The sequence below is a fragment of the Cetorhinus maximus genome, unplaced genomic scaffold (assembly GCF_964194155.1).
Source record: "Cetorhinus maximus unplaced genomic scaffold, sCetMax3.hap1.1 HAP1_SCAFFOLD_2710, whole genome shotgun sequence".
Taxonomy (NCBI): domain Eukaryota; kingdom Metazoa; phylum Chordata; class Chondrichthyes; order Lamniformes; family Cetorhinidae; genus Cetorhinus; species Cetorhinus maximus.
Window position 1 is genome coordinate 1,988 of NW_027598643.1, and position 26,330 is coordinate 28,317.

General features: G+C 52.2%; 1 protein-coding gene across 1 annotated transcript; it reads right to left on the reverse strand.

The window, feature by feature from the left end:
* flcn (folliculin) lies at window positions 1-26,330 on the reverse strand. Its single transcript, XM_078537633.1, has 5 exons — window positions 26,004-26,330; window positions 5,285-5,431; window positions 2,930-3,151; window positions 1,126-1,292; window positions 1-421 (listed from the first exon to the last, which is right to left on the reverse strand). Exons 1-5 carry the CDS (start codon window positions 26,247-26,249, stop codon window positions 127-129), a joined length of 1,077 nt encoding a protein of 358 aa, XP_078393759.1. The 5' UTR covers window positions 26,250-26,330; the 3' UTR covers window positions 1-126.

A 26,330-nucleotide genomic window follows, 5' to 3' on the forward strand; every position in this document is an offset into this window, starting at 1 on the left:
AGCTACTCTCTTCCTTTTTATATACCCATAGAAGCTCCTGCTGTTTGTTTTTATATTTCTTAACAATTAACTTTCATGATCAATTTTCTCTCTCTTTATTAGCTTTTTAGTCTCCGCTGCTGGTTCCTAAAAGAATTTCCCAATCCTCTGGCCTCCCACTAGTTTTCGCCGCTTTCTATGCCTTAGTTTTTGATTGGATATTCTCCTCGACCGCCTTGGCCAACCACGGGCGCTCATGGGAATGAAGCCTGCGCCTCGCCTCGGAGGCATTCCCCCACCCAGTTGGGAGCATGGGGAAGCCGGATTTGGCCGCTTGCACCTTCTCTCACCTGCCTGCTTCTCCATCTGTACCAGCGTGTCCTCAGTGGGGGCGCCTTCTAGAAGCTTCTCTGTCAGGCGGCTGCCGCAGGCCTTCAGCAACCTGTGGGCGGATTGGGATAGTGGAGAGGGAAACAGTTAGTGGCAGGCTGGTATACTGAAGAAAACTGGCGCAGGCCCAGTAGCTCGCAAAGCCCACGCAGGCCCCAGGCCCAAATCTAGGCCCATCTCCTCATACAGGCCATGACGATGCTCCCAAGCCTAGGCCCCAGGCCCAAGCCCAAGCCCAGGCCCATCTACTCATACAGGCCATGACGACGCTCCCAAGCCTAGACGCCAGGCCCAAGCCCCAGGCCCAAGCCCAAGCCCAAGCCCATCTCCTCATACAGGCCATGACGATGCTTCCAAGCCTAGGCCCCAGGCGCAAGCCCAAGCCCAGGCCCATCCCCCTCACACAGGCCATGATGACACTCGCAGGCCTAGGCCCCAGGCCCAAGCCCCGATCCATCCCTTCATACGGGCCACGACGACACTCCAAGGCCAAGGTCCCAGACCCAAGCCTAGGCCCATCCCCCTCACACAGGCCATGATGACACTCCCAGGTCAAGGCGTCAAGGCCCATATCCTCATACAGGCCACGATGATAATCCCAGGCCTAGGCCCCAGAGCCAAGCCTAGGCCCATCCCCTCATACAGGCCATGACGACACTCCCGGGCCTTACCCAGGCCTGCACGTATCCAATGCCAACCCTGCCCAGATCCGGCCACCCAACACCACACCCCCCCACCGCGCCCCATCCTCCTCACCAAGCGAAGCTGGTGTGCAGAGAGGCCCAGAGATTGAGGTCGTTGGTGAGTGAGGGCAGTGACCGAGCAGCATTGCCGTTCCGCTGGTGCAGGAAAGCCCCCGGGGTGAAGGCCGTGTTCATCCGCTGGGCCCTCTGAGGGCATCCAAACTGCTCAGCCTCGAACACCTGCAGGGAAATGGAGGGGGCGGGGTGTGGGGGAGAAAAGAGGGGGAGAGATAAGGCTATAAATATTAAACATAAACACACCGTGCGTTACTGGGTATAACGCTGTGTATATTATATAATCACACACCGTGCGTCACTGGGTATAACGCTGTGTGTATTATATAATCACACACCGTGCGTTACTGGGTATAACGCTGTGTATGTTATATAATCACACACCGTGCGTTACTGGGTATAACGCTGTGTATATTATATAATCACACACCGTGCGTTACTGGGTATAACGCTGTGTATATTATATAATCACACACCGCGCGTCACTGGGTATAACGCTGTGTATATTTTATAATAACACACCGCGCGTCACTGGGTATAACGCTGTGTATATTATATAATCACACACCGCGCGTCACTGGGTATAACGCTGTGTATATTATATAATCACACACCGCGCGTCACTGGGTATAACGCTGTGTATATTATATAATCACACGCCGCGCGTAACTGGGTATAACGCTGTGTATATTATATAATCACACACCGCGCGTTACTGGGTATACGCTGTGTATATTATATAATCGCACGCCGCGCGTTACTGGGTATAACGCTGTGTATATTATATAATCGCACGCCGCGCGTTACTGGGTATAACGCTGTGTATATTATATAATCGCATGCCGCGCGTTACTGGGTATAACGCTGTGTATATTATATAATCGCACGCCGCGCGTTACTGGGTATAACGCTGTGTATATTATATAATCGCACGCCGCGCGTTACTGGGTATAAAGCTGTGTATATTATATAATCGCACGCCGCGCGTTACTGGGTATAACGCTGTGTATATTATATAATCGCACGCCGCGCATTACTGGGTATAACGCTGTGTATATTACATAATCGCACGCCGCGCGTTACTGGGTATAACGCTGTGTATATTACATAATCGCACGCCGCGCGTTACTGGGTATAACGCTGTGTATATTACATAATCGCACGCCGCGCGTTACTGGGTATAACGCTGTGTATATTACATAATCGCACGCCGCGCGTTACTGGGTATAACGCTGTGTATATTACATAATCGCACGCCGCGCGTTACTGGGTATAACGCTGTGTATATTACATAATCGCACGCCGCGCGTTACTGGGTATAACGCTGTGTATATTACATAATCGCACGCCGCGCGTTACTGGGTATAACGCTGTGTATATTACATAATCGCACGCCGCGCGTTACTGGGTATAACGCTGTGTATATTATATAATCGCACGCCGCGCGTTACTGGGTATAACGCTGTGTATATTATATAATCGCACGCCGCGCGTTACTGGGTATAACGCTGTGTATATTATGTAATCGCACACCGCGCGTTACTGGGTATAACGCTGTGTATATTACATAATCGCACACCGCGCGTTACTGGGTATAACGCTGTGTATATTATATAATCACACACCGCGCGTTACTGGGTATAACGCTGTGTATATTGTATAATAACACAGCGTGTGTTACTGGCTATAACACTGCATATATTAAATGAAAATACTCTGTGTTGCACGAGGTATAAAACTCCTAGTGCAGCCGGGCACGCGGCAATTACACTCTGGGTGACCCTGACAATTTTGATCCTCACCTTGAGCGCGTTGCCCTGCAGTTCATCGATGATGCCGCGAATGGTGTTGAGGAGAAAAAGCCAGGAGTTGATCAGGTAGATCCTATCCATCGCCACGACGATGATGCTGTACCAGCGCTGGAAGCCACGGGCTAGGCTGTCCTTGATGAAGAACGTGTGACTGAAAACAAAGCCATGCTGCTCGTCGCCGAAGAAAATGGGGCCCTCTCGGCCTGGGCACACCTGTGGGCAAGGTGGGGTGGGAGGGAGAGGTGGGAGGGAGAGGTCAAACATGTTCCCCAAAATTCAGCCAGATTTCCCAACTCAAATCTCCCGCAGGCCCTCGATCCCACCATCACCCCACTTCCCTCAAGGAGAGTGTAGGGGCCTGAGGGATACGGGGAGAAGGTGGGGATTGAGGGATACAGGGAGAAGGTAGGTAGGTGGGGAGTGAGGGAGACGGGGAGTAGGTGGGGAGTGAGGGATACAGGGAGAAGGTGGGTAGGTGGGGAGTGAGGGAGACGGGGAGTAGGTGGGGAGTGAGGGATACAGGGAGAAGGTGGGTCGGTGGGGATTGAGGGAGACGGGGAGAAGGTGGGTAGGTGGGGATTGAGGGAGACGGGGAGAAGGTGGGTAGGTGGGGATTGAGGGAGACGGGGAGAAGGTGGTTGGGTGGGGATTGAGGGAGACAGGGAGAAGGTGGGTAGGTGGGGATTGAGGGAGACGGGGAGAAGGTGGGTAGGTGGGGATTGAGGGAGACGGGGAGAAGGTGGGTAGGTGGGGATTGAGGGAGACGGGGAGAAGGTGGGTAGGTGGGGATTGAGGGAGACGGGGATTGAGGGAGATGGGGAGAAGGTGGGTAGGTGGGGATTGAGGGAGACGGGGAGAAGGTGGTTGGGTGGGGATTGAGGGAGACGGGGGAGTAGGTGGGGATTGAGGGATGGGGGAGAAGGTGGGTAGGGGCAATTGAGGGAGACGGGGAGAAGGTGGGTAGGTGGGGATTGAGGGAGACGGGGAGAGAGTGGGTAGACGGGGATTGAGGGAGACGGGGAGAAGGCGGGTAGGCGGGGATTGAGGGAAACGGGGAGAAGGTGGGTAGGTGGGGATTAAGGGAGACGGGGAGAAGGTGGGTAGGTGGGGATTGAGGGAGACGGGGAGAAGGTGGGTAGGTGGGGATTGAGGGAGACGGGGAGAAGGTGGGTAGGTGGGGATTGAGGGAGACGGGGAGAAGGTGGGTAGGTGGGGATTGAGGGAGACGGGGAGAAGGTGGGTAGGTGGGGATTGAGGGAGACGGGGGAGAAGGTGGGTAGGTGGGGATTGAGGGAGACGGGGAGAAGGTGGGTAGGTGGGGATTGAGGGAGACGGGGGAGAAGGTGGGTAGGTGGGGATTGAGGGAGACGGGGAGAAGGTGGGTAGGTGGGGATTGAGGGAGACAGGGAGAAGGTGGGTAGGTGGGGATTGAGGGAGACGGGCAGAAGGTGGGTAGGTGGGGATAGAGGGAGACGGGGAGAAGGTGGGCAGGTGGGGATTGAGGGAGACGGGGAGAAGGTGGGTAGGTGGGGATTGAGGGAGACGGGGAGAAGGTGGGTAGGTGGGGATTGAGGGAGACGGGGAGAAGGTGGTAGGCGGGGATTGAGGGAGACGGGGAGAAGGTGGGTAGGGGCAATTGAGGGAGACGGGGAGAAGGTGGGTAGGTGGGGATTGAGGGAGACGGGGAGAAGGTGGGTAGGTGGGGATTGAGGGAGACGGGGAGAAGGTGGGTAGGTGGGGATTGAGGGAGACGGGGAGAAGGTGGGTAGGTGGGGATTGAGGGAGACGGGGATTGAGGGAGATGGGGAGAAGGTGGGTAGGTGGGGATTGAGGGAGACGGGGAGAAGGTGGTTGGGTGGGGATTGAGGGAGACGGGGGAGTAGGTGGGGATTGAGGGATGGGGGAGAAGGTGGGTAGGGGCAATTGAGGGAGACGGGGAGAAGGTGGGTAGGTGGGGATTGAGGGAGACGGGGAGAGAGTGGGTAGACGGGGATTGAGGGAGACGGGGAGAAGGCGGGGATTGAGGGAGACGGGGAGAGGGTGGGTAGGTGGGGAGTGAGGGAGACGGGGAGAAGGTGGGTAGGTGGGGATTGAGGGAGACGGGGAGATGGTGGGTAGGTGGCGATTGAGGGAGACGGGGAGAAGGTGGGTAGGTGGGGATTGAGGGAGACGGGGAGAAGGTGGGTAGGTGGGGATTGAGGGAGATGGGGAGAAGGTGGGTAGGTGGGGATTGAGGGAGACGGGGAGAGGGTGGGTAGTGAGGGAGACGGGGAGAGGGTGGGTAGTGAGGGAGATGGGGAGAGGGTGGGTAGGTGGGGAGTGAGGGATAGGGAGTAATACACTTACCTCACAACTCAGACTCCGCACACAGGCCTGCCTCACAATGCTGAATAGCTGCGGGTGACTGGGGTGCTGGTGGCTCATGTACTCAATCGAGGCCTCCTTGTCCAAGCTGATGTATCCAGGGTGGCCAAATGAAAATGAGCGACAGCCCTAGCAAAGAGAGATAAAAATGAGAGAGAGGAACTGAAAGACACCAGTCAGTGTACAGATATCTCCCTGAGAGAGAGGGGACTGAGAGACACCAGTCAGTGTACAGATATCTCCCTGAGTGAGAGGGACTGAGAGACACCGGTCAGTGTACAGATATCTCCCTGAGAGAGAGAGGGGACTGAGAGACACCAGTCAGTGTACAGATATCTCCCTGAGTGAGAGGGACTGAGAGACACCAGTCAGTGTACAGATATCTCCCTGAGAGAGAGAGGGGACTGAGAGACATCAGTCAGTGTACAGATATCTCCCTGAGAGAGAGAGGACTGAGAGACACCAGTCAGTGTACAGATATCTCCCTGAGAGAGAGGGGACTGAGAGACACCAGTCAGTGTACAGATATCTCCCAGAGAGAGAGAGGGGACTGAGAGACACCAGTCAGTGTACAGATATCTCCCAGAGAGAGAGAGGGACTGAGAGACACCAGTCAGTGTACAGATATCTTCCTGAGAGAGAGAGGGGACTGAGAGACACCAGTCAGTGTACAGATATCTCCCTGAGAGAGAGAGGGGACTGAGAGACATCAGTCAGTGTACAGATATCTCCCTGAGTGAGAGGGGACTGAGAGACACCAGTCAGTGTACAGATATCTCCCTGAGAGAGAGGGGACTGAGAGACACCAGTCAGTGTACAGATATCTCCCTGAGAGAGAGGGACTGAGAGATACCAGTCAGTGTACAGATATCTCCCTGAGAGAGAGAGGGGACTGAGAGACACCAGTCAGTGTACAGATATCTCCCTGACAGTGAGAGGGACTGAGAGACACCAGTCAGTGTACAGATATCTCCCTGAGAGAGAGGGGGCTGAGAGATACCAGTCAGTGTACAGATATCTCCCTGAGTGAGAGGGACTGAGAGACACCAGTCAGTGTACAGATATCTCCCTGAGAGAGAGGGGACTGAGAGACACCAGTCAGTGTAGAGATATCTCCCTGAGAGAGAGAGGGACTGAGAGACACCAGTCAGTGTACAGATATCTCCCTGAGAGAGAGAGGACTGAGAGACACCAGTCAGTGGGCAGATATCTCCCTGAGAGAGAGAGGGACTGAGAGACACCAGTCAGTGTACAGATATCTCCATGAGAGAGAGGGGTCTGAGAGACACCAGTCAGTGTACAGATATCTCCCTGAGAGAGAGAGGACTGAGAGACACCAGTCAGTGTACAGATATCTCCCTGAGAGAGAGGGACTGAGAGACACCAGTCAGTGTACAGATATCTCCCTGAGAGAGAGGGGACTGAGAGGCACCAGTCAGTGTACAGATATCTCCCTGAGAGCGAGGGGACTGAGAGACACCAGTCAGTGTACAGATATCTCCCTGAGAGAGAGGGACTGAAAGACACCAGTCAGTGTACAGATATCTCCCTGAGAGAGAGGGACTGAAAGACACCAGTCAGTGTACAGATATCTCCCTGAGAGAGAGGGACTGAGAGACACCAGTCAGTGTACAGATATCTCCCTGAGAGAAAGGGACTGAGAGACACCAGTCAGTGTACAGATATCTCCCTGAGAGCGAGGGGAATGAGAGACACCAGTCAGTGTACAGATATCACCCTGAGAGAGAGGGACTGAAAGACACCAGTCAGTGTACAGATATCTCACTGAGAGAGAGGGGACTGAGAAACATCAGTCAGTGTACAGATATCTCCCTGAGAGAGAGGGAACTGAGAGACACCAGTCAGTGTACAGATATCTCCCTGAGTGAGAGGGGACTGAGAGACACCAGTCAGAGTACAGATATCTCCCTGAGAGAGAGAGGGACTGAGAGACACCAGTCAGTGAGCAGATATCTCCCTGAGAGAGAGAGGGACTGAGAGACACCAGTCAGTGTACAGATATCTCCATGAGAGAGAGGGGTCTGAGAGACACCAGTCAGTGTACAGATATCTCCCTGAGAGAGAGGGGACTGAGAAACATCAGTCAGTGTACAGATATCTCCCTGAGAGAGAGGGACTGAGAGACACCAGTCAGTGTACAGATATCTCCCTGAGAGCGAGGGGACTGAGAGACACCAGTCAGTGTACAGATATCTCCCTGAGAGAGAGGGACTGAAAGACACCAGTCAGTGTACAGATATCTCCCTGAGAGAGAGGGACTGAAAGACACCAGTCAGTGTACAGATATCTCCCTGAGAGAGAGGGGACTGAGAGACATCAGTCAGTGTACAGATATCTCCCTGAGAGAGAGGGACTGAGAGACACCAGTCAGTGTACAGATATCTCCCTGAGAGAGAGGGACTGAGAGACCAGTCAGTGTACAGATATCTCCCTGAGAGAGAGGGACTGAAAGACACCAGTCAGTGTACAGATATCTCCCTGAGAGAGAGGGGACTGAGAAACATCAGTCAGTGTACAGATATCTCCCTGAGAGAGAGAGGGACTGAGATACACCAGTCAGTGTACAGATATCTCCCTGAGTGAGAGGGGACTGAGAGACACCAGTCAGTGTACAGCTATCTCCCTGAGTGAGAGGGGACTGAGAGACACCAGTCAGTGTACAGATATCTCCCTGACAGAGAGGGACTGAGAGACACCAGTCAGTGTACAGATATCTCCCTGAGAGAGAGGGGACTGAGAGACACCAGTCAGTGTACAGATATCTCCCTGAGAGAGAGAGGGACTGAGAGACACCAGTCAGTGTACAAATATCTCCCTGAGAGAGAGGGACTGAGAGACACCAGTCAGTGTACAGATATCTCCCTGAGAGAGAGGGACTGAAAGACACCAGTCAGTGTACAGATATCTGCCTGAGAGAGAGGGGACTGAGAGACACCAGTCAGTGTACAGATATCTCCCTGAGAGAGTGGGACTGAGAGACACCAGTCAGTGTACAGATATCACCCTGAGAGAGAGAGGGGACTGAGAGACAACAGTCAGTGTACAGATATCTCCCTGAGAGAGAGGGGACTGAGAAACATCAGTCAGTGTACAGATATCACCCTGAGAGAGAGAGGGGACTGAGAGACAACAGTCAGTGTACAGATATCTCCCTGAGAGAGAGGGGACTGAGAGACACCAGTCAGTGTACAGATATCTCCCTGAGTGAGAGGGGACTGAGAGACACCAGTCAGTGTACAGATATCTCCCTGAGTGAGAGGGGACTGAGAGACACCAGTCAGTGTACAGATATCTCCCTGAGAGAGAGAGGGGACTGAGAGACACCAGTCAGTGTACAGATATCTCCCTGAGTGAGAGGGGACTGAGAGGCACCAGTCAGTGTACAGATATCTCCCTGAGTGAGAGGGGACTGAGAGACACCAGTCAGTGTACAGATATCTCCCTGAGAGAGTGGGACTGAGAGACACCACTCAGTGTACAGATATCACCTTGAGAGAGAGAGGGGACTGAGAGACAACAGTCAGTGTACAGATATCTCCCTGAGAGAGAGGGGACTGAGAGACAACAGTCAGTGTACAGATATCTCACTGAGAGAGAGGGGACTGAGAAACACCAGTCAGCGTACAGATATCTCCCTGAGAGAGAGGGGACTGAGAGACACCAGTCAGTGTACAGATATCTCCCTGAGTGAGAGGGGACTGAGAGACACCAGTCAGTGTACAGATATCTCCCTGACAGAGAGGGACTGAGAGACACCAGTCAGTGTACAGATATCTCCCTGAGAGAGAGAGGGACTGAGAGACACCAGTCAGTGTACAGATATCTCCCTGAGAGAGAGGGACTGAGAGACACCAGTCAGTGTACAGATATCTCCCTGAGAGCGAGAGGGACTGAGAGACACCAGTCAGTGTACAGATATCTCCCTGAGAGAGAGGGACTGAAAGACACCAGTCAGTGTACAGATATCTCCCTGAGAGAGAGGGACTGAAAGACACCAGTCAGTGTACAGATATCTCCCTGAGAGCGAGGGGAATGAGAGACACCAGTCAGTGTACAGATATCTCCCTGAGTGGGAGGGGACTGAGAGACACCAGTCAGTGTACAGATATCTCCCTGAGAGAGAGGGGACTGAGAGACACCAGTCAGTGTACAGATATCTCCCTGAGAGAGAGAGGGACTGAGAGACACCAGTCAGTGTACAAATATCTCCCTGAGAGAGAGGGACTGAGAGACACCAGTCAGTGTACAGATATCTCCCTGAGAGAGAGGGACTGAAAGACACCAGTCAGTGTACAGATATCTGCCTGAGAGAGAGGGGACTGAGAGACACCAGTCAGTGTACAGATATCTCCCTGAGAGAGTGGGACTGAGAGACACCAGTCAGTGTACAGATATCACCCTGAGAGAGAGAGGGGACTGAGAGACAACAGTCAGTGTACAGATATCTCCCTGAGAGAGAGGGGACTGAGAAACATCAGTCAGTGTACAGATATCTCCCTGAGAGAGAGGGGACTGAGAGACACCAGTCAGTGTACAGATATCTCCCTGAGTGGGAGGGGACTGAGAGACACCAGTCAGTGTACAGATATCTCCCTGAGTGAGAGGGGACTGAGAGACACCAGTCAGTGTACAGATATCTCCCTGAGTGAGAGGGGACTGAGAGACACCAGTCAGTGTACAGATATCTCCCTGAGAGAGAGAGGGGACTGAGAGACACCAGTCAGTGTACAGATATCTCCCTGAGTGAGAGGGGACTGAGAGACACCAGTCAGTGTACAGATATCTCCCTGAGTGAGAGGGGACTGAGAGACACCAGTCAGTGTACAGATATCTCCCTGAGAGAGAGAGGGGACTGAGAGACACCAGTCAGTGTACAGATATCTCCCTGAGTGAGAGGGGACTGAGAGACACCAGTCAGTGTACAGATATCTCCCTGACAGAGAGGGACTGAGAGACACCAGTCAGTGTACAGATATCTCCCTGAGAGAGAGAGGGACTGAGAGACACCAGTCAGTGTACAGATATCTCCCTGAGAGAGAGGGACTGAGAGACACCAGTCAGTGTACAGATATCTCCCTGAGAGCGAGGGGACTGAGAGACACCAGTCAGTGTACAGATATCTCCCTGAGAGAGAGGGACTGAAAGACACCAGTCAGTGTACAGATATCTCCCTGAGTGAGAGGGGACTGAGAGGCACCAGTCAGTGTACAGATATCTCCCTGAGTGAGAGGGGACTGAGAGACACCAGTCAGTGTACAGATATCTCCCTGAGAGAGTGGGACTGAGAGACACCACTCAGTGTACAGATATCACCTTGAGAGAGAGAGGGGACTGAGAGACAACAGTCAGTGTACAGATATCTCCCTGAGAGAGAGGGGACTGAGAGACAACAGTCAGTGTACAGATATCTCACTGAGAGAGAGGGGACTGAGAAACACCAGTCAGCGTACAGATATCTCCCTGAGAGAGAGGGGACTGAGAGACACCAGTCAGTGTACAGATATCTCCCTGAGTGAGAGGGGACTGAGAGACACCAGTCAGTGTACAGATATCTCCCTGACAGAGAGGGACTGAGAGACACCAGTCAGTGTACAGATATCTCCCTGAGAGAGAGAGGGACTGAGAGACACCAGTCAGTGTACAGATATCTCCCTGAGAGAGAGGGACTGAGAGACACCAGTCAGTGTACAGATATCTCCCTGAGAGCGAGGGGACTGAGAGACACCAGTCAGTGTACAGATATCTCCCTGAGAGAGAGGGACTGAAAGACACCAGTCAGTGTACAGATATCTCCCTGAGAGAGAGGGACTGAAAGACACCAGTCAGTGTACAGATATCTCCCTGAGAGCGAGGGGAATGAGAGACACCAGTCAGTGTACAGATATCTCCCTGAGAGAGAGGGACTGAAAGACACCAGTCAGTGTACAGATATCTCACTGAGAGAGAGGGGACTGAGAAACATCAGTCAGTGTACAGATATCTCCCTGAGAGAGAGGGAACTGAGAGACATCAGTCAGTGTACAGATATCTCCCTGAGAGAGAGGGACTGAGAGACACCAGTCAGTGTACAGATATCTCCCTGAGAGCGAGGGGACTGAGAGACACCAGTCAGTGTACAGATATCTCCCTGAGAGAGAGGGACTGAAAGACACCAGTCAGTGTACAGATATCTCCCTGAGAGAGGGGGACTGAAAGACACCAGTCAGTGTACAGATATCTCCCTGAGAGAGAGGGGACTGAGAGACATCAGTCAGTGTACAGATATCTCCCTGAGAGAGAGGGACTGAGAGACACCAGTCAGTGTACAGATATCTCCCTGAGAGAGAGGGACTGAGAGACCAGTCAGTGTACAGATATCTCCCTGAGAGAGAGGGACTGAAAGACACCAGTCAGTGTACAGATATCTCCCTGAGAGAGAGGGGACTGAGAAACATCAGTCAGTGTACAGATATCTCCCTGAGAGAGAGAGGGACTGAGATACACCAGTCAGTGTACAGATATCTCCCTGAGTGAGAGGGGACTGAGAGACACCAGTCAGTGTACAGCTATCTCCCTGAGTGAGAGGGGACTGAGAGACACCAGTCAGTGTACAGATATCTCCCTGACAGAGAGGGACTGAGAGACACCAGTCAGTGTACAGATATCTCCCTGAGAGAGAGGGGACTGAGAGACACCAGTCAGTGTACAGATATCTCCCTGAGAGAGAGAGGGACTGAGAGACACCAGTCAGTGTACAAATATCTCCCTGAGAGAGAGGGACTGAGAGACACCAGTCAGTGTACAGATATCTCCCTGAGAGAGAGGGACTGAAAGACACCAGTCAGTGTACAGATATCTGCCTGAGAGAGAGGGGACTGAGAGACACCAGTCAGTGTACAGATATCTCCCTGAGAGAGTGGGACTGAGAGACACCAGTCAGTGTACAGATATCACCCTGAGAGAGAGAGGGGACTGAGAGACAACAGTCAGTGTACAGATATCTCCCTGAGTGGGAGGGGACTGAGAGACACCAGTCAGTGTACAGATATCTCCCTGAGTGAGAGGGGACTGAGAGACACCAGTCAGTGTACAGATATCTCCCTGAGTGAGAGGGGACTGAGAGACACCAGTCAGTGTACAGATATCTCCCTGAGAGAGAGAGGGGACTGAGAGACACCAGTCAGTGTACAGATATCTCCCTGAGTGAGAGGGGACTGAGAGACACCAGTCAGTGTACAGATATCTCGCTGACAGAGAGGGACTGAGAGACACCAGTCAGTGTACAGATATCTCCCTGAGAGAGAGAGGGACTGAGAGACACCAGTCAGTGTACAGATATCTCCCTGAGAGAGAGGGACTGAGAGACACCAGTCAGTGTACAGATATCTCCCTGAGAGCGAGGGGACTGAGAGACACCAGTCAGTGTACAGATATCTCCCTGAGAGAGAGGGACTGAAAGACACCAGTCAGTGTACAGATATCTCCCTGAGTGAGAGGGGACTGAGAGGCACCAGTCAGTGTACAGATATCTCCCTGAGTGAGAGGGGACTGAGAGACACCAGTCAGTGTACAGATATCTCCCTGAGAGAGTGGGACTGAGAGACACCACTCAGTGTACAGATATCACCTTGAGAGAGAGAGGGGACTGAGAGACAACAGTCAGTGTACAGATATCTCCCTGAGAGAGAGGGGACTGAGAGACAACAGTCAGTGTACAGATATCTCACTGAGAGAGAGGGGACTGAGAAACACCAGTCAGCGTACAGATATCTCCCTGAGAGAGAGGGGACTGAGAGACACCAGTCAGTGTACAGATATCTCCCTGAGTGAGAGGGGACTGAGAGACACCAGTCAGTGTACAGATATCTCCCTGACAGAGAGGGACTGAGAGACACCAGTCAGTGTACAGATATCTCCCTGAGAGAGAGAGGGACTGAGAGACACCAGTCAGTGTACAGATATCTCCCTGAGAGAGAGGGACTGAGAGACACCAGTCAGTGTACAGATATCTCCCTGAGAGCGAGGGGACTGAGAGACACCAGTCAGTGTACAGATATCTCCCTGAGAGAGAGGGACTGAAAGACACCAGTCAGTGTACAGATATCTCCCTGAGAGAGAGGGACTGAAAGACACCAGTCAGTGTACAGATATCTCCCTGAGTGAGAGGGGACTGAGAGACACCAGTCAGTGTACAGATATCTCCCTGAGAGAGAGGGACTGAGAGATACCAGTCAGTGTACAGATATCTCCCTGAGAGAGAGAGGGGACTGAGAGACACCAGTCAGTGTACAGATATCTCCCTGACAGTGAGAGGGACTGAGAGACACCAGTCAGTGTACAGATATCTCCCTGAGAGAGAGGGGGCTGAGAGATACCAGTCAGTGTACAGATATCTCCCTGAGTGAGAGGGACTGAGAGACACCAGTCAGTGTACAGATATCTCCCTGAGAGAGAGGGGACTGAGAGACACCAGTCAGTGTACAGATATCTCCCTGAGAGAGAGAGGGACTGAGAGACACCAGTCAGTGTACAGATATCTCCCTGAGAGAGAGGGGACTGAGAGACACCAGTCAGTGTACAGATATCTCCCTGAGAGAGAGAGGGACTGAGAGACACCAGTCAGTGTACAAATATCTCCCTGAGAGAGAGGGACTGAGAGACACCAGTCAGTGTACAGATATCTCCCTGAGAGAGAGGGACTGAAAGACACCAGTCAGTGTACAGATATCTGCCTGAGAGAGAGGGGACTGAGAGACACCAGTCAGTGTACAGATATCTCCCTGAGAGAGTGGGACTGAGAGACACCAGTCAGTGTACAGATATCACCCTGAGAGAGAGAGGGGACTGAGAGACAACAGTCAGTGTACAGATATCTCCCTGAGAGAGAGGGGACTGAGAAACATCAGTCAGTGTACAGATATCACCCTGAGAGAGAGAGGGGACTGAGAGACAACAGTCAGTGTACAGATATCTCCCTGAGAGAGAGGGGACTGAGAGACACCAGTCAGTGTACAGATATCTCCCTGAGTGAGAGGGGACTGAGAGACACCAGTCAGTGTACAGATATCTCCCTGAGTGAGAGGGGACTGAGAGACACCAGTCAGTGTACAGATATCACCCTGAGAGAGAGAGGGGACTGAGAGACACCAGTCAGTGTACAGATATCTCCCTGAGTGAGAGGGGACTGAGAGGCACCAGTCAGTGTACAGATATCTCCCTGAGTGAGAGGGGACTGAGAGACACCAGTCAGTGTACAGATATCTCCCTGAGAGAGTGGGACTGAGAGACACCACTCAGTGTACAGATATCACCTTGAGAGAGAGAGGGGACTGAGAGACAACAGTCAGTGTACAGATATCTCCCTGAGAGAGAGGGGACTGAGAGACAACAGTCAGTGTACAGATATCTCACTGAGAGAGAGGGGACTGAGAAACACCAGTCAGCGTACAGATATCTCCCTGAGAGAGAGGGGACTGAGAGACACCAGTCAGTGTACAGATATCTCCCTGAGTGAGAGGGGACTGAGAGACACCAGTCAGTGTACAGATATCTCCCTGACAGAGAGGGACTGAGAGACACCAGTCAGTGTACAGATATCTCCCTGAGAGAGAGAGGGACTGAGAGACACCAGTCAGTGTACAGATATCTCCCTGAGAGAGAGGGACTGAGAGACACCAGTCAGTGTACAGATATCTCCCTGAGAGCGAGAGGGACTGAGAGACACCAGTCAGTGTACAGATATCTCCCTGAGAGAGAGGGACTGAAAGACACCAGTCAGTGTACAGATATCTCCCTGAGAGAGAGGGACTGAAAGACACCAGTCAGTGTACAGATATCTCCCTGAGAGCGAGGGGAATGAGAGACACCAGTCAGTGTACAGATATCTCCCTGAGTGGGAGGGGACTGAGAGACACCAGTCAGTGTACAGATATCTCCCTGAGAGAGAGGGGACTGAGAGACACCAGTCAGTGTACAGATATCTCCCTGAGAGAGAGAGGGACTGAGAGACACCAGTCAGTGTACAAATATCTCCCTGAGAGAGAGGGACTGAGAGACACCAGTCAGTGTACAGATATCTCCCTGAGAGAGAGGGACTGAAAGACACCAGTCAGTGTACAGATATCTCACTGAGAGAGAGGGGACTGAGAGACACCAGTCAGTGTACAGATATCTCCCTGAGAGAGTGGGACTGAGAGACACCAGTCAGTGTACAGATATCACCCTGAGAGAGAGAGGGGACTGAGAGACAACAGTCAGTGTACAGATATCTCCCTGAGAGAGAGGGGACTGAGAAACATCAGTCAGTGTACAGATATCTCCATGAGAGAGAGGGGACTGAGAGACACCAGTCAGTGTACAGATATCTCCCTGAGTGGGAGGGGACTGAGAGACACCAGTCAGTGTACAGATATCTCCCTGAGTGAGAGGGGACTGAGAGACACCAGTCAGTGTACAGATATCTCCCTGAGTGAGAGGGGACTGAGAGACACCAGTCAGTGTACAGATATCTCCCTGAGTGAGAGGGGACTGAGAGACACCAGTCAGTGTACAGATATCTCCCTGAGAGAGAGAGGGGACTGAGAGACACCAGTCAGTGTACAGATATCTCCCTGAGTGAGAGGGGACTGAGAGACGCCAGTCAGTGTACAGATATCTCCCTGACAGAGAGGGACTGAGAGACACCAGTCAGTGTACAGATATCTCCCTGAGAGAGAGAGGGACTGAGAGACACCAGTCAGTGTACAGATATCTCCCTGAGAGAGAGGGACTGAGAGACACCAGTCAGTGTACAGATATCTCCCTGAGAGAGAGAGGGGACTGAGAGACACCAGTCAGTGTACAGATATCTCCCTGAGAGAGAGGGACTGAAAGACACCAGTCAGTGTACAGATATCTCCCTGAGTGAGAGGGGACTGAGAGGCACCAGTCAGTGTACAGATATCTCCCTGAGTGAGAGGGGACTGAGAGACACCAGTCAGTGTACAGATATCTCCCTGAGAGAGTGGGACTGAGAGACACCACTCAGTGTACAGATATCACCTTGAGAGAGAGAGGGGACTGAGAGACAACAGTCAGTGTACAGATATCTCCCTGAGAGAGAGGGGACTGAGAGACAACAGTCAGTGTACAGATATCTCACTGAGAGAGAGGGGACTGAGAAACACCAGTCAGCGTACAGATATCTCCCTGAGAGAGAGGGGACTGAGAGACACCAGTCAGTGTACAGATATCTCCCTGAGTGAGAGGGGACTGAGAGACACCAGTCAGTGTACAGATATCTCCCTGACAGAGAGGGACTGAGAGACACCAGTCAGTGTACAGATATCTCCCTGAGAGAGAGAGGGACTGAGAGACACCAGTCAGTGTACAGATATCTCCCTGAGAGAGAGGGACTGAGAGACACCAGTCAGTGTACAGATATCTCCCTGAGAGCGAGGGGACTGAGAGACACCAGTCAGTGTACAGATATCTCCCTGAGAGAGAGGGACTGAAAGACACCAGTCAGTGTACAGATATCTCCATGAGAGAGAGGGACTGAAAGACACCAGTCAGTGTACAGATATCTCCCTGAGAGCGAGGGGAATGAGAGACACCAGTCAGTGTACAGATATCTCCCTGAGAGAGAGGGACTGAAAGACACCAGTCAGTGTACAGATATCTCACTGAGAGAGAGGGGACTGAGAAACATCAGTCAGTGTACAGATATCTCCCTGAGAGAGAGGGAACTGAGAGACATCAGTCAGTGTACAGATATCTCCCTGAGAGAGAGGGACTGAGAGACACCAGTCAGTGTACAGAAATCTCCCTGAGAGCGAGGGGACTGAGAGACACCAGTCAGTGTACAGATATCTCCCTGAGAGAGAGGGACTGAAAGACACCAGTCAGTGTACAGATATCTCCCTGAGAGAGAGGGACTGAAAGACACCAGTCAGTGTACAGATATCTCCCTGAGAGAGAGGGGACTGAGAGACATCAGTCAGTGTACAGATATCTCCCTGAGAGAGAGGGACTGAGAGACACCAGTCAGTGTACAGATATCTCCCTGAGAGAGAGGGACTGAGAGACCAGTCAGTGTACAGATATCTCCCTGAGAGAGAGGGACTGAAAGACACCAGTCAGTGTACAGATATCTCCCTGAGAGAGAGGGGACTGAGAAACATCAGTCAGTGTACAGATATCTCCCTGAGAGAGAGAGGGAATGAGATACACCAGTCAGTGTACAGATATCTCCCTGAGTGAGAGGGGACTGAGAGACACCAGTCAGTGTACAGCTATCTCCCTGAGTGAGAGGGGACTGAGAGACACCAGTCAGTGTACAGATATCTCCCTGACAGAGAGGGACTGAGAGACACCAGTCAGTGTACAGATATCTCCCTGAGAGAGAGGGGACTGAGAGACACCAGTCAGTGTACAGATATCTCCCTGAGAGAGAGAGGGACTGAGAGACACCAGTCAGTGTACAAATATCTCCCTGAGAGAGAGGGACTGAGAGACACCAGTCAGTGTACAGATATCTCCCTGAGAGAGAGGGACTGAAAGACACCAGTCAGTGTACAGATATCTGCCTGAGAGAGAGGGGACTGAGAGACACCAGTCAGTGTACAGATATCTCCCTGAGAGAGTGGGACTGAGAGACACCAGTCAGTGTACAGATATCACCCTGAGAGAGAGAGGGGACTGAGAGACAACAGTCAGTGTACAGATATCTCCCTGAGAGAGAGGGGACTGAGAAACATCAGTCAGTGTACAGATATCTCCCTGAGAGAGAGGGGACTGAGAGACACCAGTCAGTGTACAGATATCTCCCTGAGTGGGAGGGGACTGAGAGACACCAGTCAGTGTACAGATATCTCCCTGAGTGAGAGGGGACTGAGAGACACCAGTCAGTGTACAGATATCTCCCTGAGTGAGAGGGGACTGAGAGACACCAGTCAGTGTACAGATATCTCCCTGAGAGAGAGAGGGGACTGAGAGACACCAGTCAGTGTACAGATATCTCCCTGAGTGAGAGGGGACTGAGAGACACCAGTCAGTGTACAGATATCTCCCTGACAGAGAGGGACTGAGAGACACCAGTCAGTGTACAGATATCTCCCTGAGAGAGAGAGGGACTGAGAGACACCAGTCAGTGTACAGATATCTCCCTGAGAGAGAGGGACTGAGAGACACCAGTCAGTGTACAGATATCTCCCTGAGAGCGAGGGGACTGAGAGACACCAGTCAGTGTACAGATATCTCCCTGAGAGAGAGGGACTGAAAGACACCAGTCAGTGTACAGATATCTCCCTGAGTGAGAGGGGACTGAGAGGCACCAGTCAGTGTACAGATATCTCCCTGAGTGAGAGGGGACTGAGAGACACCAGTCAGTGTACAGATATCTCCCTGAGAGAGTGGGACTGAGAGACACCACTCAGTGTACAGATATCACCTTGAGAGAGAGAGGGGACTGAGAGACAACAGTCAGTGTACAGATATCTCCCTGAGAGAGAGGGGACTGAGAGACAACAGTCAGTGTACAGATATCTCACTGAGAGAGAGGGGACTGAGAAACACCAGTCAGCGTACAGATATCTCCCTGAGAGAGAGGGGACTGAGAGACACCAGTCAGTGTACAGATATCTCCCTGAGTGAGAGGGGACTGAGAGACACCAGTCAGTGTACAGATATCTCCCTGACAGAGAGGGACTGAGAGACACCAGTCAGTGTACAGATATCTCCCTGAGAGAGAGAGGGACTGAGAGACACCAGTCAGTGTACAGATATCTCCCTGAGAGAGAGGGACTGAGAGACACCAGTCAGTGTACAGATATCTCCCTGAGAGCGAGGGGACTGAGAGACACCAGTCAGTGTACAGATATCTCCCTGAGAGAGAGGGACTGAAAGACACCAGTCAGTGTACAGATATCTCCCTGAGAGAGAGGGACTGAAAGACACCAGTCAGTGTACAGATATCTCCCTGAGTGAGAGGGGACTGAGAGACACCAGTCAGTGTACAGATATCTCCCTGAGAGAGAGGGACTGAGAGATACCAGTCAGTGTACAGATATCTCCCTGAGAGAGAGAGGGGACTGAGAGACACCAGTCAGTGTACAGATATCTCCCTGACAGTGAGAGGGACTGAGAGACACCAGTCAGTGTACAGATATCTCCCTGAGAGAGAGGGGGCTGAGAGATACCAGTCAGTGTACAGATATCTCCCTGAGTGAGAGGGACTGAGAGACACCAGTCAGTGTACAGATATCTCCCTGAGAGAGAGGGGACTGAGAGACACCAGTCAGTGTACAGATATCTCCCTGAGAGAGAGAGGGACTGAGAGACACCAGTCAGTGTACAGATATCTCCCTGAGAGAGAGAGGACTGAGAGACACCAGTCAGTGGGCAGATATCTCCCTGAGAGAGAGAGGGACTGAGAGACACCAGTCAGTGTACAGATATCTCCCTGAGAGAGAGGGGTCTGAGAGACACCAGTCAGTGTACAGATATCTCCCTGAGAGAGAGAGGACTGAGAGACACCAGTCAGTGTACAGATATCTCCCTGAGAGAGAGGGACTGAGAGACACCAGTCAGTGTACAGATATCTCCCTGAGAGAGAGGGGACTGAGAGGCACCAGTCAGTGTACAGATATCTCCCTGAGAGCGAGGGGACTGAGAGACACCAGTCAGTGTACAGATATCTCCCTGAGAGAGAGGGACTGAAAGACACCAGTCAGTGTACAGATATCTCCCTGAGAGAGAGGGACTGAAAGACACCAGTCAGTGTACAGATATCTCCCTGAGAGAGAGGGGACTGAGAGACATCAGTCAGTGTACAGATATCTCCCTGAGAGAAAGGGACTGAGAGACACCAGTCAGTGTACAGATATCTCCCTGAGAGCGAGGGGAATGAGAGACACCAGTCAGTGTACAGATATCTCCCTGAGAGAGAGGGACTGAAAGACACCAGTCAGTGTACAGATATCTCACTGAGAGAGAGGGGACTGAGAAACATCAGTCAGTGTACAGATATCTCCCTGAGAGAGAGGGAACTGAGAGACACCAGTCAGTGTACAGATATCTCCCTGAGTGAGAGGGGACTGAGAGACACCAGTCAGAGTACAGATATCTCCCTGAGAGAGAGAGGGACTGAGAGACACCAGTCAGTGAGCAGATATCTCCCTGAGAGAGAGAGGGACTGAGAGACACCAGTCAGTGTACAGATATCTCCATGAGAGAGAGGGGTCTGAGAGACACCAGTCAGTGTACAGATATCTCCCTGAGAGAGAGGGGACTGAGAAACATCAGTCAGTGTACAGATATCTCCCTGAGAGAGAGGGACTGAGAGACACCAGTCAGTGTACAGATATCTCCCTGAGAGCGAGGGGACTGAGAGACACCAGTCAGTGTACAGATATCTCCCTGAGAGAGAGGGACTGAAAGACACCAGTCAGTGTACAGATATCTCCCTGAGAGAGAGGGACTGAAAGACACCAGTCAGTGTACAGATATCTCCCTGAGAGAGAGGGGACTGAGAGACATCAGTCAGTGTACAGATATCTCCCTGAGAGAGAGGGACTGAGAGACACCAGTCAGTGTACAGATATCTCCCTGAGAGAGAGGGACTGAGAGACCAGTCAGTGTACAGATATCTCCCTGAGAGAGAGGGACTGAAAGACACCAGTCAGTGTACAGATATCTCCCTGAGAGAGAGGGGACTGAGAAACATCAGTCAGTGTACAGATATCTCCCTGAGAGAGAGAGGGACTGAGATACACCAGTCAGTGTACAGATATCTCCCTGAGTGAGAGGGGACTGAGAGACACCAGTCAGTGTACAGCTATCTCCCTGAGTGAGAGGGGACTGAGAGACACCAGTCAGTGTACAGATATCTCCCTGACAGAGAGGGACTGAGAGACACCAGTCAGTGTACAGATATCTCCCTGAGAGAGAGGGGACTGAGAGACACCAGTCAGTGTACAGATATCTCCCTGAGAGAGAGAGGGACTGAGAGACACCAGTCAGTGTACAAATATCTCCCTGAGAGAGAGGGACTGAGAGACACCAGTCAGTGTACAGATATCTCCCTGAGAGAGAGGGACTGAAAGACACCAGTCAGTGTACAGATATCTGCCTGAGAGAGAGGGGACTGAGAGACACCAGTCAGTGTACAGATATCTCCCTGAGAGAGTGGGACTGAGAGACACCAGTCAGTGTACAGATATCACCCTGAGAGAGAGAGGGGACTGAGAGACAACAGTCAGTGTACAGATATCTCCCTGAGAGAGAGGGGACTGAGAAACATCAGTCAGTGTACAGATATCTCCCTGAGAGAGAGGGGACTGAGAGACACCAGTCAGTGTACAGATATCTCCCTGAGTGAGAGGGGACTGAGAGACACCAGTCAGTGTACAGATATCTCCCTGAGTGAGAGGGGACTGAGAGACACCAGTCAGTGTACAGATATCTCCCTGAGTGAGAGGGGACTGAGAGACACCAGTCAGTGTACAGATATCTCCCTGAGAGAGAGAGGGGACTGAGAGACACCAGTCAGTGTACAGATATCTCCCTGAGTGAGAGGGGACTGAGAGACACCAGTCAGTGTACAGATATCTCCCTGAGAGCGAGGGGACTGAGAGACACCAGTCAGTGTACAGATATCTCCCTGAGAGAGAGGGACTGAAAGACACCAGTCAGTGTACAGATATCTCCCTGAGTGAGAGGGGACTGAGAGGCACCAGTCAGTGTACAGATATCTCCCTGAGTGAGAGGGGACTGAGAGACACCAGTCAGTGTACAGATATCTCCCTGAGAGAGTGGGACTGAGAGACACCACTCAGTGTACAGATATCACCTTGAGAGAGAGAGGGGACTGAGAGACAACAGTCAGTGTACAGATATCTCCCTGAGAGAGAGGGGACTGAGAGACAACAGTCAGTGTACAGATATCTCACTGAGAGAGAGGGGACTGAGAAACACCAGTCAGCGTACAGATATCTCCCTGAGAGAGAGGGGACTGAGAGACACCAGTCAGTGTACAGATATCTCCCTGAGTGAGAGGGGACTGAGAGACACCAGTCAGTGTACAGATATCTCCCTGACAGAGAGGGACTGAGAGACACCAGTCAGTGTACAGATATCTCCCTGAGAGAGAGAGGGACTGAGAGACACCAGTCAGTGTACAGATATCTCCCTGAGAGAGAGGGACTGAGAGACACCAGTCAGTGTACAGATATCTCCCTGAGAGCGAGGGGACTGAGAGACACCAGTCAGTGTACAGATATCTCCCTGAGAGAGAGGGACTGAAAGACACCAGTCAGTGTACAGATATCTCCCTGAGTGAGAGGGGACTGAGAGGCACCAGTCAGTGTACAGATATCTCCCTGAGTGAGAGGGGACTGAGAGACACCAGTCAGTGTACAGATATCTCCCTGAGAGAGTGGGACTGAGAGACACCAGTCAGTGTACAGATATCACCTTGAGAGAGAGAGGGGACTGAGAGACAACAGTCAGTGTACAGATATCTCCCTGAGAGAGAGGGGACTGAGAGACAACAGTCAGTGTACAGATATCTCACTGAGAGAGAGGGGACTGAGAAACACCAGTCAGTGTACAGATATCTCCCAGAGAGAGAGGGGACTGAGAAACACCAGTCAGTGTACAGATATCTCCCTGAGAGAGAGAGAGGGACTGAGAGACACCAGTCAGTGTACAGATATCTCCCTGAGAGAGAGGGGACTGAGAGACACCAGTCACTGTACAGATATCTCCCTGAGAGAGAGGAAACTGAGAGACACCAGTCAGTGTACAGATATCTCCCTGAGAGAGAGAGGGACTGAGAGACACCAGTCAGTGTACAGATATCTCCCTGAGAGACAGGGGACTGAGAGATTCCAGTCAGTGTACAGATATCTCCCTGAGAGAGAGAGGGACTGAGAGATACCAGTCAGTGTACAGATATCTCCCTGAGAGAGAGAGGGGACTGAGAGACAACAGTCAGTGTACAGATATCTCACTGAGAGAGAGGGGACTGAGAAACACCAGTCAGTGTACAGATATCTCCCTGAGAGAGAGGGACTGAGAGATACCAGTCAGTGTACAGATATCTCCCTGAGAGAGAGAGGGACTGAGAGACACCAGTCAGTGTACAGATATCTCCCTGAGAGAGAGGGGACTGAGAGGCACCAGTCAGTGTACAGATATCTCCCTGAGAGAGAGAGGGGACTGAGAGATACCAGTCAGTGTACAGATATCTCCCTGAGAGAGAGAGGGACTGAGAGATACCAGTCAGTGTACAGATATCTCCCTGAGAGAGAGGGGACTGAGAGACACCAGTCAGTGTGCAGATATCTCCCTGAGAGAGAGGGGCTGAGAGACACCAGTCAGTGTTCAGATATCTCCCTGAGAGAGAGGGGCTGAGAGACACCAGTCAGTGTACAGATATCTCCCTGAGAGAGAGAGAGGGGACTGAGAGACACCAGTCAGTGTACAGATATCTCCCTGAGTGAGAGGGGACTGAGAGACAACAGTCAGTGTACAGATATCTCACTGAGAGAGAGGGGACTGAGAAACACCAGTCAGTGTACAGATATCTCCCAGAGAGAGAGGGGACTGAGAAACACCAGTCAGTGTACAGATATCTCCCTGAGAGAGAGAGAGGGACTGAGAGACACCAGTCAGTGTACAGATATCTCCCTGAGAGAGAGGGGACTGAGAGACACCAGTCACTGTACAGATATCTCCCTGAGAGAGAGGAAACTGAGAGACACCAGTCAGTGTACAGATATCTCCCTGAGAGAGAGAGGGACTGAGAGACACCAGTCAGTGTACAGATATCTCCCTGAGAGACAGGGGACTGAGAGATTCCAGTCAGTGTACAGATATCTCCCTGAGAGAGAGAGGGACTGAGAGATACCAGTCAGTGTACAGATATCTCCCTGAGAGAGAGAGGGGACTGAGAGACAACAGTCAGTGTACAGATATCTCACTGAGAGAGAGGGGACTGAGAAACACCAGTCAGTGTACAGATATCTCCCTGAGAGAGAGTGACTGAGAGATACCAGTCAGTGTACAGATATCTCCCTGAGAGAGAGAGGGACTGAGAGACACCAGTCAGTGTACAGATATCTCCCTGAGAGAGAGGGGACTGAGAGGCACCAGTCAGTGTACAGATATCTCCCTGAGAGAGAGAGGGGACTGAGAGATACCAGTCAGTGTACAGATATCTCCCTGAGAGAGAGAGGGACTGAGAGATACCAGTCAGTGTACAGATATCTCCCTGAGAGAGAGGGGACTGAGAGACACCAGTCAGTGTGCAGATATCTCCCTGAGAGAGAGGGGCTGAGAGACACCAGTCAGTGTTCAGATATCTCCCTGAGAGAGAGGGGCTGAGAGACACCAGTCAGTGTACAGATATCTCCCTGAGAGAGAGAGAGGGGACTGAGAGACACCAGTCAGTGTACAGATATCTCCCTGAGTGAGAGGGGACTGAGAGACACCAGTCAGTGTACAGATATCTCCCTGAGAGAGAGAGGGACTGAGAGACACCAGTCAGTGTAGAGATATCTCCCTGAGAGAGAGGGGACTGAGAGGCACCAGTCAGTGTAGAGATATCTCCCTGAGAGAGAGAGGGACTGAGAGACACCAGTCAGTGTACAGATATCTCCCTGAGAGAGTGGGACTGAGAGACACCAGTCAGTGTACAGATATCTCCATGAGAGAGAGGGGACTGAGAGACAACAGTCAGTGTACTGATATCTCCCTGAGAGAGAGAGGGGACTGAGAGACACCAGTTAGTGTACAGATATCTCCCTGAGAGAGAGAGGGGACTGAGAGACAACAGTCAGTGTACAGATATCTCACTGAGAGAGAGGGGACTGAGAAACACCAGTCAGTGTACAGATATCTCCCTGAGAGAGAGGGACTGAGAGACACCAGTCAGTGTACAGATATCTCCCTGAGAGAGAGAGAGGGACTGAGAGACACCAGTCAGTGTACAGATATCTCCCAGAGAAAGAGGGGACTGAGAGACACCAGTCACTGTACAGATATGGAGGGATTTGAACAGGAGGATGAGAATTGTAGGGGCTGGAGGAGGTTACAGATATAGGGAGGGAGAGGGTGAGGGAGGGATTTGAACAAGAGGGTGAGAATTGTAGGGGATGGAGGAGGTAACAGAGACAGGGAGGGAGGGATTTGAGCAGGAGGGTGAGGATTGTAGGGTTTGGAGGAGGTTACAGAGATAGGGAGGGAGGGGGTGAGGGAGGGATTTGAGCAGGAGGATGAGAATTGTAGGGGCTGGAGGAGGTTACAGAGATAGGGATGGAGGGAGCGAAGGAGGGATTGGAGCAGGAGGGTGAGAATTGTAGGGGCTAGAGGAGGTTACAGAGATAGGGAGGGAGGGGGGTGAGGGAGGGATTTGAACAGGAGGGTGAGAATTGTCGGGGCTGGAGGATGTTACAGAGATAGGGAGGGAGGGGGTGAGGGAGGGATTTGAACAGGAGGATGAGAATTGTCGGGGCTGGAGGAGGTTACAGAGATAGGGAGGGAGGGGGTGAGGGAGGGATTTGAACAGGAGGATGAGAATTGTCGGGGCTGGAGGAGGTTACAGAGATAGGGAGGGAGGGAGGGATTTGAACAGGAGGATGAGAATTGTCGGGGCTGGAGGAGGTTACAGAGATAGGGAGGGAGGGATTGGAGCAGGAGGGCGAGGATTGGAGAGACTCACCTCACACATGTCTGCGTTCTTGGGTCCGGGGCTTCCCGAGTCCTCACTGTTGCCCTCGAAGGGGCTTCTGGCTCGGGCGCGAGTGCCCATCTGGATGCCGCCTTCCTCGTCGTCCGCAGGCCCCGGACCTGGCCCTTGACCCTCGACCTGCTGCTGGGGCACCGGAGAATGGAGGGCTTGGGTGCAGAACAAGGTCCTCGGCCCGTGCAGCTCACAGAAGTGGCACAGGGCCACAATGGCGTTCATGGTGGGCAGGGGTACCCCACAACCCCGCTCAGAGGGTGGCGCAGAAACGGTCCCCAACGCTCCCCCGAGGTATCTGCACAG

Bases quoted from the DNA above. Each gene is read 5' to 3' on its own strand.
- flcn (XM_078537633.1), bottom strand. From the start codon at position 26,249: ATGAACGCCATTGTGGCCCTGTGCCACTTCTGTGAGCTGCACGGGCCG. The intron at 5,432-26,003 runs GTGAGTCTCTCC...TCTCTTTGCTAG, and splicing joins AGAACGCAGACATGTGTGAG to GGCTGTCGCTCATTTTCATT. The intron at 422-1,125 runs GTGAGGAGGATG...ATCCGCCCACAG, and splicing joins CTGCACACCAGCTTCGCTTG to GTTGCTGAAGGCCTGCGGCA.